This window comes from Euprymna scolopes, chromosome 41 (assembly GCF_053919585.1).
Source record: "Euprymna scolopes isolate OS-2025 chromosome 41, ASM5391958v1, whole genome shotgun sequence".
Lineage (NCBI taxonomy): Eukaryota > Metazoa > Mollusca > Cephalopoda > Sepiida > Sepiolidae > Euprymna > Euprymna scolopes.
The window spans coordinates 6,066,311-6,079,175 of NC_136522.1; the positions used below are offsets into that span (position 1 = coordinate 6,066,311).

Consider the following 12,865-nt stretch of genomic DNA (forward strand, 5'->3'; position numbering starts at 1 on the left):
GGCAAAAAGGGGGCACTCTGGTTACCAAAAATAATAATTGTCCCAGTATAGAGGGTTTCCCCTCCATTGACTGGTACAAATCATCTTAAGTGCAGCATCTGCAGAACAGATTGTATTTATTTGCTCCCCCACCGAGCAAATTAGGCACAAGGCCGATTTTTAATGTGAGGAGTGAAGGGGAAATGGGGACCAACTCCCCGGGGAGTAGGGGAGCTGGATAGTGACAATTGGTATGAAGGGTTGCCCCTACATTGACCAAGGTCTTATATGTGGGGTCGCCCCCACATATGGTCTTTGCTTGCAGTATCTGTCGGAACAGATACTACACTTTGATCCCGGCCCGAATGCCAAGATATTTATTTGCTCCCCCACCGAGCAAATTAGGCATAGGGCCGATTTTTAATGTGAGGAGTGAAGGGGAAATGGGGACCAACTCACCGGGGAGTAGGGGAGCTGGATAGTGACAATTGGTATGAAGGGTTGCCCCTACATTGACCAAGGTCTTATATGTGGGGTCGCCCCCACATATAGTCTTTTCTTGCAGTATCTGCTGGAACAGATACTACATTTTTATCCCGGCCCGAAGGCCAAGAACAACAGAAAAAAAGGCAAGGTATTTATTTGCTCCCCCACCGAGCAAATTAGGCACAAGGCCAATTTTTAATGTGAGGAGTAAAGGGGAAATGGGGACCAACTCCCCGGTGAGTAGGGGAGCTGGATAGTGACAATTGTTATGAAGGGTTGCCCCTACATTGACCAAGGTCTTATATGTAGGGTTGACCCCACATATGGTCTTTGCTTGCAGTGTTGCGAAGTTCGAATCTGTCGACTGGTGTTAATCGTGACACCCTGCACTGAAGATTCCCGAAAGGATGAAACACTAGTGTCTGTAGGTATTTAATTATTATAGTAAAAAGAAAGATATATATATATATATATATATATATATATATATATATATATATATATATATATATATATTAATAAGTCCTTCTTTGCAATAAGCACTCCTTAAAAACGCCGCCTTAATATTTTGTATCTTTTATAAAAGAGCCTTACCACTAATGGAACAATTAGTTTTGCCCCTCATCCCTCACCCTCAAAATAGCTCACCAGTCATGCACAGTGCGCGCACATGCCCCTGAACTTTCTTGCGTGTCAAGTTAGGATTTGGGTTTTGCAAAAGAAGACAGTTGTACAAGTAACGCGCAGGGTGTGACCACCTCCTTGACGTATTTTTAGATCTGCCGAGATAGGATTAGTGTTAGGTTTCAGAATAAACGCTACTGTGAGAAGCATCGCGGAATGGTGGGCAGATATTTGTGAGGTTATCTAGCGTGTCTCACAGGACGTTTATCCCAGGAAAAAATATTGATCATCTATGTAGAAGATTAGAATCCTGCTTGAGTCTGTAATATATATATATATATATATATATATATATATATAGATAGATAGATAGATAGATAGATAGATGGATATAGATATATATAAATATAGATAGAGAGATAGATAGATAGATAGATAGATAGATAGATAGATAAAGGTGCTTTCAATAAGTTTCCAGGCTTTTTGTATAGGCATTTAAAATTATCGTAGACTCTTGAAAATTTGATATGTTATTGCTATACATCTTATGGGATGACTGGCCAATTTTTATGATTTCAGGTTCAAACTAACAGCTACAGCAGGAATTAGAATGAACCCTACTAAAGCCTGATTGTCACAGCTGATGAATTTCAAAACTGCAATCTGGGCTTGAGTACACTTTAGAAAAACGATGTGTAATAAAATTCAGTATGGAATGCTTCAGACTGCTTTTGGACAATCTTACATGAATCGAGCGGTAATTTTTGAGTAGCATAAGGGATTCAAAGAAGGCAGTGAGTCCGTGAGGGATGATGAGAGGTGTGAGAAGAGTAAGAAAGTAAGAAAACCAGAGTTGATTGGCCAAATAAAGAATTCCATGGATAAGGACCGTCATGTGTCTATAGAGGCAATAATTGCACAGTTTTATGTCAGTGTGAGTAATGTACACACAGTTATTCACGAGGAAAGGAAGATGCGGGAGATTTGCGCGAAGTTTGGGCCAATGTTTCTCAGAGAAGATCAGAAAGAAAGACATTGTCATGGGCATCAAGACATTTCCTAACCCTCCCTAATGTCGAGACCTTGTTCCCTGTCACTTTTGGTTATTCCTAAACTTAAGGAAAACCTTATAGGCTGTCGTTATGGGAACAATGAGGAGATACAAGAGGCTGTGATAAGGGGGATTGATTTCCATGAGGCCTTCCAGATATAGCTTTAAAAAAATGTCATTAATAATAAAGTCCATGAGATTAATGTAAAAAGTAGTTTGTGTAAGTGACTATTCGTGTAAAAAGTTAAGCAGAATCAAATATCATAATCTGAGGGAGGTGCTATAAAATTGAATTACGAGTGTTCCGCAGCAATTTTGTGCGGAACAGTTATGCAAAATCGGTAGTGAAAAACGTATAATAATATATAGCGTCCATAGGCTTCAACAATTAAGAGGGAAATGTGAACTTTTGAACTTTTGAACTTTTTAACTTTTTAACTCTTCTTTATGAGTGAAACTTATAACCTTTTTCGAACGACCCTCTTGAATATTTTTATTTTTTTAAAAATCCTTCTCCATTGATTTTCGTAGAACGCCTCGTTTTAAAATCTGTTTCCGTTGCATATTTATGAATACAATCGTATTGTTTTTATGGCCTGTTTCAATTATTCTTATAATTTTCTATCACATGTATATTCGATGCCATTCGTAAATGCCCTCGTGTGTGGCTTGTATACAATTGTAATCGCCAATGAATTTGCACGAACCTGATATTATCGATTTCTCAAAAAAATCAATACCAGCAGCTGATGGCAACAGATATGATCGAATTTCATTGTCCATTAAATGGTTGTTAAAATCACAAAACACTGACCCACTTTTTAAGTTGGGTTTTTAATAGGGATTTTAATTTTATTGCTCGTCTTGTAATTATATTTATATAAGCTGTCATGGATATGCAGTGTTGCCAGGAGAAATTTACCTTACCATATAAGCCCGACTTTAAATTTCGCGCCCAATTTTAAAACTAAGCATAGATGGGTACATAATATTTTATGTTTTAATTTATATGTATCATACTGAAATTTTTTTAAATGATAATCAAATTTATTGGAAAAAATCCATTAATATTTTATATCCATTCTTAATTCTTTTGGCGAGTGTCCAGGTTGTAGCACCGTAAACAAGGACAAACTTCAAAAGATTGAAAAGAAAGCTAAACCGTACCCTTCCAAATTCTTCCATGTTGTGAAGGGAGAGCACTAGCTAGACCTCCACTGAAAAAGTGTGGAAGGAACTGAGGTCTTAAGGAGGCTTTTTTCCACCCAAACTCCCAGGAATTCCAATGGCCAATGCCAACAAGAAATCAATGGTAAGCGGCTGTTCGGATAACGCTGGTTATGGAGAGATGTGGAGAGTACTGAAAATCTGTGAGGACTTGTTGTCACTCAGACTCTAAGAACACCACATGTTGTTCTCAAAGGGAAATCGTTGATTGTGACCTGTGTGAAACTTATAGTGAACAATAATAATAACAACAGTTAACAAGGAAGATAAATCCGTTCAGATCATAGATTTTGCCGTTCCATCAGACCACAGGGTGAATATAAATGGAGGCGGAAAAGCGAAGCAAATACACAGACCTGACCATAGAGCTCAAAGAAAAAAGGAAGATGAAGAAAATTAAGATAACACCAATAATAGTTGGAGCACTAAGAACAATCCCCCAAAAACGTTGAAAACATTAATGGGAGAGATCGGCATCAGAGGGATGGTTGAGAAGAAAAAATGAATATCAATAATGAAAACGGCTGAAATATTAAGGAAACTCCTTGAGTGCGGAGACTAATACACATGGGCTACAGGCACAAGCCGGGCATATAGAAATGACTGCAGAAGTGAAACAGAAAGAAAAACTACATGAATAATAAAAACTGCAAATTTGTAAGTTAACTCCCCCGCAAAAAAATAAATAAATATTTTTTTTTTAGTATCAGCATTGACTGGCACCACACTAAATAGTCGTGAAGGGTTGAGGAGGATGGAAAGACGGAGGAGAAAACAACACCAGACTTCCACTGGGTGGGTGTGAAGTGGACTGAGACCTTCTAGAGACTTATTGTCACCCAAATTCCAATAAAAACCAATGGTTACTGCCAACGAGGCATCAACGGTAAACGGCTGTTGCGATAAATTCTATTTTCAAATGTTATCGAAAGGGGGAGAGTATTGGAAATATATGAAGACTTGTTGTCACTTAGACTCAAGGGAACATCACAGGTTGTTCACAAAGAAAAATATTTAATGATGGCTTGCGTGAAAACTAGGGACAAAAAAGAGGAACACATGGCCTATTAGACCAAAGGATCCTGACGAGGATCAAAAGTAGAGAAGAGAACATGGCCATGGCATAGATCGACTACAAGAAAGCGTATGACAGAATCCCACAAGCATGGATAATAGAATGTACGAAATATCAGGCAAGATTATCAATTTGCTAGACAATGCAATGTCTAATAGCTTCTTCCCCAGAACTGGAATTCTCTTCCGGTTTCCTGCTTCCCCAACTGTACTGACATGCAGAAGTTCAAGTGTAATGTGAACAGACATCTTGCTGCTAAACTCCCTAAATAGTACCCCTGGAACTTAGGTTTCTGATAGTAGCCCCCTACATCAAAGTGGCAATATGCCTTGTTTTGGTTGAAAATGTAAAAAAAAAAAAAAAAAAATGGAAACTTGAACTGACAGCTGATGGACAACACATAACTGAGATACAAACAGATAAACCCATCCAAGCAAGAAGACCAGATGTCATATTAGTTAACAAGAAAGAAAAGTTCTGCCAGGTTGCAGATTTTGACGTTCCAGCAGATCACATAGTGAAGATCAAAGAGGCTGAGAAGTGAAGTAAATATACGGAACTGGCCAGAGAGCTCAATGGAAGATGAAGAAGTCAAGATAAGACCACTAATAGTAGGAGTACTAGGAAAACGTTGAAAAATAATGGGAGAGATTGGAATCAGGGGGATGACTGAGAAGGTACATGGGATAAAAATAATGAAAACGGCTTAAATATTAAGGAAAACCTTTGAATGCGGAAACAAACACACATGAGCTATAGGTGCAACTCAGACATATAGAAAGTGCAACAGATTTAAAATATAATAAAACATCACATGGAATCATGAAAACTGAAACTGTATAATTGTAAGGTATGAACCCCTGCACACCTACTTTTGCCCCCACCCGTTTATTTTTGTGTGTCACCATAAACTGGTGCCACTCCAGATAAGCGAGGAGGGTCAAGGAGGATGGAAAGACCGAGGGAAAAAAGCACTAACTATAACTCCACTGTATGAGTTCGAAGAGGACTGTGAGCTTTGGAAGACTTAGTGCCATCATAATTCTAGTGAAAACTAATGGTCGCTACAAACGAGAAATCAATGGTAAACAGTTACTGCGATAACACAAATTAATCTGCAACCGGTATTAAAAGAGCTGGTGAGTATTGGAAATCTAGGGAACACTACAGGTTGTTTTCAAAGAGAATTCTTTGATGGTGGCCTTCGTGTAAAATTCTTTTTATTATATTTTCACCCCAAACAAGGCACGTTACAACTTTGATGTAGGGGGCTACTATCAGGGACATAATATACAGGGGTACTATGTAGGGAGTTGGGCAACAAGATGTCTGTTCACGTTACACGTGAACTTCTGCATGTCAGTACAGTTGGGAAAGCAGGGGCCCGGAAGGGAATTCCAAAGTCTAGCGGTTCTGGGAAAGAAACTACTGGAGTAGAAGGCTCTCTTACATCTAGGGATCTCTACTGTCAAGGGGTGGGACTTAGCTCCTAGTAAATAATAATAATAATAATAATAATAATAATAATAATAATAATAATAATAATAATAGTAATAAGAAGAAGAAGAAGAAGAAGAAGAAGAAGAAGAAGAAGAAGAAGAAGAAGAAGAAGAAGTGATAAGAGCTCTGGGTGTATCACCAGGATTTGAGAAGTGAAATAAAAAAAAAATGGATCCATTGCAATGTTGGAGTACTTCAAAAGACTACTTTGTTATGAACCCCAAGAATCTTGTGGAACGTGCTGGAATACTGGGGAAACAAGATGCTGATAGCCTATGTTCATTTGTATAAAATCGGCTGGTCAGGGTGATAACGGTAGAAGCAAATACGGATATTAATGTTTAGATAATAATGATAATAATAATAACAATATTAATAATAATAATAACAATAGCAGTAATGATAATAATAATGCCAATAATAATAATAATAATAATGATAATGTTGTGTAGCCTGGGTTTCATATTAAGAGATAGGATGGGGACATTCATATTGATGAGGAGAAGATGCATTTATACGTATTACAGTTCTGTGGACCTTATAACATAGATTAGCGACTGAGAGAGGGTGATCAGTTCTTTTAACACAGGAGGGGGAGATAATCATTACTTATGATGGAGAGGGGGACACGTTACTTGGAAGGGGGTTATACAAAATTCATTAAAGATGATCACACATTACCTTTTGTTGTTGAATGATGGCACGACACAGTTTTACAAAAACATGATGATGATTTCTTTATGATCAGATCGATCGAATGATGATGACGCCAAGGAATTCAAAGTCATTTCTACATTTTAAATGTTCTACCCCTTCGCTTCTAAAGGGACCCTCCTCTGATTATGTCAGCTCTTTCCGACCGACTTAGCTAATTGTTCGATCCGGACTCCCTGTCTGACTGCCCCTGATCTTCGACTAACTAGCTCCTATATTTAGAAATTCCCTTTCTGCTATGACGTCATGTATGGCTTCAAAACCTGATCGACTCACGTGGCCTAAACATACGTGGTTCGGCATATGTTCCCAAACCATTTCTGCAGACAAACAATTCTCACTAACCTATTTTTCAACCTAACCTATTTTCAATATATTTCTGCAGACAAACAATTCTCACTAACCTATTTTCAATATATTTCTGCAGACAGAGAATTCTCACTAACCTATTTTCAATATATTTCTGCAGACAGAGAATTCTCACTAACCTATTTTCAATATATTTCTGCAGACAGAGAATTCTCACTAACCTATTTTCAATATATTTCTGCAGACAGAGAATTCTCACTAACCCATTTTCAATATATTTCTGCAGACAGAGAATTCTCACTAACCTATTTTCAATATATTTCTGCAGACAGAGAATTTTCACTAACCTATTTTCAAAATATTTCTAAATTGCGTTGTTCGTTCTTTTCTAGCTGACCTTATTTTAATTCAGTTTTCATAAAAAGAATTGAACAATTAAATACTTTTTACAAACAATCATATCTAAACTATTTTATATAAAATTTAAAAATGCGAAATTCTAACATTCCATTTTCTGAATCTATTTCTGAACCTTGCTTACAAGGTTCGAATCTCGGTCTATCCTAATTTCATTTTCACTTATCTAATGTTCTTCTTACACTTTTTCTTGTAATAATAATAACAACAATAATAACAGTAGTGGCAATATTATTAATAATAATAATAATAATAATAATAATAATAATAATAATAATAATAATAATAATGACAATAATAATAATGATAACAATAATAATAATAAAAGTAACAATAAAAATAATAGCAATAAAATATTAATATTAATAATAATAATAAAATAATAATAATAATAATGACAATAATAATAATAATAATAAAATAATAATAATAATGACAATAATAATAATAATAACAATAATGATAACAATAACAATAATAATAAAAGTAACAATAATAATAACAATAAAATATTAATAATAATAATAAAATATTAATAATAATGAGAATAATAATAACAATAACAATAATAATAAAAGTAACAATAACAATAATAACAATAAAATATTAACAATAATAATAACAATAAAATATTAACAATAATAATAACAATAAAATATTATTAATAATAATAACAATAAAATATTAATAATAATAATAATAATAATAATAATAATAATAATAATAATAATAATAATAATAATAATAATAAGAAGAAGAAGAAGAAGAAGAAGAAGAAGAAGAAGAAGAATTTAATTAAAAATTAAAACCAAAACCTACCTCAATCCTCCAGATTTCTAACCCGACCTCTATGCCGGCATTCTCAAACGCTGGGTCACAAGGCATTGTTGTTGTCCAGTTGTAAGGCTCAATCGACAATCGATGTATTTGAACAACAAATCTCAAGTTGGAAATTTGATCCGTCAACGTCTGTAGGTTTTAGATCAAGTTCAGTCAGACTTTTGTTGTCAACCTCCGTTTTGACCTAACATGGACAAATTTGCGTGGGCTTTTTGAGCTCGTCTTGTTTAATCACTTGTGTGGCTGTTCGAAGAAGATATCGATTGGCTTAGGTATTCGTAAATGACTCTACTAATTGCTTGCTTGTATTAGTCATACTAAATTCTGTTCAGTATCTTTCATATTTTACTGAACACACTTAGATGCAATTTAATATAACACGCTGATACGTTTTTTTTCCAATAACGTATATAATAAACAATAACAGTATATTATAAACAGTGGCAATATTTAATAAACGATATTGTTTATTCTAAAATAGTATTTGATTTTGTATGTATTTGCAAACAGTGACATTTATTTGTGCACGGAAGGAAATACTATAGAATTTTCGGGGAAAAAAAATGACTTATTGGTACGTTTCTTAATTCTTTCTTCATATATAGTGTTTTTTTTTTATTACTCAATATTGTGTCGTTTCTTTATTTGTATTTGTCGATTCTGTGTCGTTTTTGTATTAATTGATGTTGTGTTTTTTTTTGTATTAGTCGATGTTTCGATTTTAGTATTAGTCGATGTTGTGTCGTTTTTTTTTTATATTAGTCGATGTTCCGATTTTAGTATTAGTCGATGTTGTGTCGTTTTTTTTTTTTGTATTAGTCGATGTTTCGATTTTAGTATTAGTCGATGTTGTGTCGTTTTTTGTTTTTTTTTATATTAGTCGATGTTTCGATTTTAGTATTAGTCGATGTTGTGTCGTTTTTTTTTTTGTATTAGTCGATGTTTCGATTTTAGTATTAGTCGATGTTGTGTCGTTTTTTTTGTATTAGTCGATGTTTCGATTTTAGTATTAGTCGATGTTGTGTCGTTTTTTTGTATTAGTCTGTGTCGTTTTTTTTTAGCGTTGGTCGATGTAGTGTTATTTGTATTAGTTGATGTTTTGGGGGTTTTTTTGTATTAATCGATTTTGTATCACTTTTTTGTATTAGTCGGTGTTGTGAAATGTTTTTGGATTAGTCAGTTTTGTGATGTGTTTTTTTATTAGCCGTTGTTCTGGTGTGTTTTGTTCTATTGGTAAGTTTTTTGTCGTTATTTTATTTGTGTGTTGTGATGCTTTTCTGTAAGAGTTGTAATCTTTTTAATATTACTCAGTGTTGTGAATTTCTTTTTTATTAATCGATAATATGGTGTGCTTTGTTCTATATGTCAGTGTTGTATCATGTTTTTGTATTATTCGGTGTTATAATGCTTTTACTCCACTAGTCGCTGTTGTTTTTTATTAGGATATTTTTTCTATTACTGTTGTTGGTGTTGCTTGTTTGCTTTTCTATTATCGTTTATTTTTTCTTTGTTATTGATGTGATTTGCTTTTGTTTGTTGTTATTTGTGTTTTAGTTTTTATTCGTCAATGTCGTGTTGTGTTTTCCTTTATTAGTAAACGTTGTGTCGTTTTCTTTTTACTGTTAGTTTTATATCGTTTTATTTGTTTTATTTTTTTGTGTTTTTATTTTTGTTTTTGTTTTATTTATGTTTTGCTTTTGTTTTTGTTTTATTTATTGTTTTTGGGTTTTTTAATTGTTTTTTGCTTTTTGCTTTAATTTTATCTATTTTTTGTTTTAGTTTTTGTTTTTATTGTTGTTGTTGTTGTTGTTGTTTGATTGTTTGATTGTTTGTTTGTTTGTTTGTTTTTCCTATCTGGCGTAATTGCACTTTTAGCGATAATTTAAAATCCGTTTCGTTGAAAACGCAAGATTTCTGATTTCGGTGGTTAATTGTCGTAACAAAAATGACAACAAAATTCCCAACGGGATACGTCTCAGATGAATAACTTGATAAATATAATATTCTTTCTTTATTATGTGTTATGTTTTTTTTTCTTCTAAAAGTAAAAATGACCGATTTCGAGATCAGCAGAGTAAGTGGGCCTAACAGTTACAGGAAAGGTTCCAAGTTCTTATTTAGACAAATATTTTGCAATAAAATAATCGTGATATTTTCGAAAATTTTGTTTTTTATGTGCTTTTGATTATGAAGTTTTGATAATTTCGTAAAAGTCAAAAACGTAAACGCTTTTGTTTGATTAAAATTTCTTTCAATAAAAGAAGGAAACTTGACTGCAAAAATGATTTTTTCTTTTTGATTGTTTGATTGTTTGAAAGTTAGAGGTACCAAATGTATAGATGAAACATTAAAGAAATACTTGACAGCTCACAGGTAAAATCCGTAGGAAGAGAAACGTCCAAGTGTTTGGCAAAGTTTTATTTATTCAATAATTTAATCATTTTTTGCAACTCCAAAATCACAAAAATATTTACCGATTATTGTAGTATGTATATATATATATATAATCAAATTAAATTTAAAAATCAAATTTCGAATATAATAAGTTATTGTAGTAAACTTTTAAAATTGAGATTATTTGTTTCCAACTTGCTAAATATATAATGAACAGTTACATACATATCTGTATATATGTATATATTTATATATAGTTGTGTATATTTTGCGATCCAGTTAGTACTTGTTGTCACATGATCTGACATTCATTTCTCGGTTTTCCGCCACCTGGAAAATAAAATAAAAAAGACATAAGTATTTCTGGGATAAACGTGTTGAGATGAGGAGTTGTTGTTGTTGTTGTTATTGTTATTATTATTATTATTATTATTATTATTATTATTATTATTGTTGTTGTTGTTGTTGTTGTTGTTATTATTATTATTAATCTTGTTGTTGCTGTTATTATTATTATTATTAATCTTGTTGTTGTTGTTGTTGTTGTTGTTATTAGTATTATTATTATTATTATTATTATTATTATTATTATTATTGTTGTTGTTGTTGTTGTTGTTGTTGTTTATTTATTTATTCATCTTAGATAATGTTTTCACAACGTTTCATCCCATGTCGAACTCGGGAATCTATGCGAAATTCTTGCCTTGACAGGATACAAAACCGACTTCGATATCTAGTGGAAGATAGGTTGCTAATCTCACTCTACCCTTTCTTTATGTTCATGGTAAATGCTTGACTGAGCTACAGCCCCCCCCTTAAAACATTCACAGAAAACCCTCGCTTAGCTACACACAACAGAAATGTTCCCTTCTCTCTCTCTCTCTCTCTCTCTCTCTCTCTCTCTCTCTCTCTCTCTCTCTCTCTCAATACTAACGACCAAGTGGAACTTCCATGAACAAAGTTTCTTTCCTAGAGTCTAAAAACACCACGAACCTGCGTCCCAGCCGACTACAAATCTAATGTTATTGGGATTAATTTTACCCCTGGAAAATTTTCAATTCTCAAGTGAGAACGTCGTAAGAAATCGAGGGAGACGCCCCTCCATGGGATTAATGGACTATCTCATGACGTCACTTCCTCTGGTGACGTCACTTCCGGTAACGAGTACCGGTGCCCGGGGTCAGAGATTGGCACGCGGCCAAGGAGGTCGTGTACAAACGCCCTACAGTTGAGGAATGGTATTGCTCAACCCGCCTTGCCTGTAATATATATGAATACATGTTCGTTCCTAAGAGTCCTGTGTTCCTTTCGTTTTTGTTACCATGTAACACCATAACAAAGTTCTGGAACAAAAAATATGGCGATAGCCGGTTTGTGATATAAGCGTACAGGACAAGTGCGTACAATATATAAAGCAATTTTATTGCGTGGACAAATGGATGATACAAAAAAAAGTTAATTGTACAGAAGATTTGCGAAGAACGTGCTTCGCGAGAACTTAGTTTGTAATGGAAATTTCAAGTAACATGTTGCACGTGTGCGTTCCTCAATTCTATCTCTTTTCGTATCGGACTTGGTTGCAATCCAAGCAGGAATTCGGTGATAAATGGTGGCTAACTTGAAACTGCCGTCTCGGGTTTTTCGCAAAATAGTCTTCAGTTCAGGTCGATAATGGTAGGAAAAAGGACTGGGTTTCTGTGACTACCGTCTTGGGTTTGTGTCACTGAGTTTCAGCTGTGTCCTGCTGCTGAAATCAAAAACAAGCAAAAAAGAAGCAGGGTATACTAATGCAAGGGTCTTCATAAGCTATCTCACGCGACCCCTACAGCAGCAGGGATCGAAAATCCTGCTAGCATAAAGGGACACGGCAGTGATCCATCAATAAGGAAGGGGGGGGCTTAAATCTTTATAATGTAAACAAATACTTGTTGATCCGCCATCTTGGAAAATTAATTCCTCTTCAATCTTCTTCTCATTCAACAGTTGTCGTTAATCCTCACGTGGTGCTACTTATCGTCAACCCGATAACCTCTTTACTTCTAATCCTCCTCGAGTGTCACCGGGCCTAAATAAGCAATATCCCATTAGTTAAAAGGAAAGATTGAATTTATCGATGATGCAGAAGAATGAGCGACTCGAAGTCCGCAGCAACCACAACGACAGATAAAATAAATATTTTAGTTTTCTGATGCTAGTCTAGCGGCACTGATGAGTTGTGATACAACGAAACAGGACTGTGTGTCGATGAC

General features: G+C 34.4%; 1 protein-coding gene and 1 long non-coding RNA gene across 2 annotated transcripts in view; both read right to left on the reverse strand.

The window, feature by feature from the left end:
* Positions 1 to 9,381, reverse strand: part of LOC145266317 (advillin-like) — a 438,949-nt gene extending 429,568 nt beyond the window's left edge. The window contains exon 1 of the mRNA XM_080121877.1: positions 8,202 to 9,381. Within this exon, the coding sequence (XP_079978003.1) occupies positions 8,202 to 8,267 (66 nt within the window). The 5' untranslated portion in view covers positions 8,268 to 9,381. The remainder of the gene's footprint in view (positions 1 to 8,201) is intronic.
* Positions 9,382 to 10,902: 1,521 nt separating this feature from the next.
* LOC145266318 (uncharacterized) overlaps positions 10,903 to 12,865 on the reverse strand; it is a 63,741-nt gene continuing 61,778 nt past the window's right edge. The window contains exon 2 of the long non-coding RNA XR_013864699.1: positions 10,903 to 10,946. This is a non-coding gene — a long non-coding RNA (uncharacterized LOC145266318). The remainder of the gene's footprint in view (positions 10,947 to 12,865) is intronic.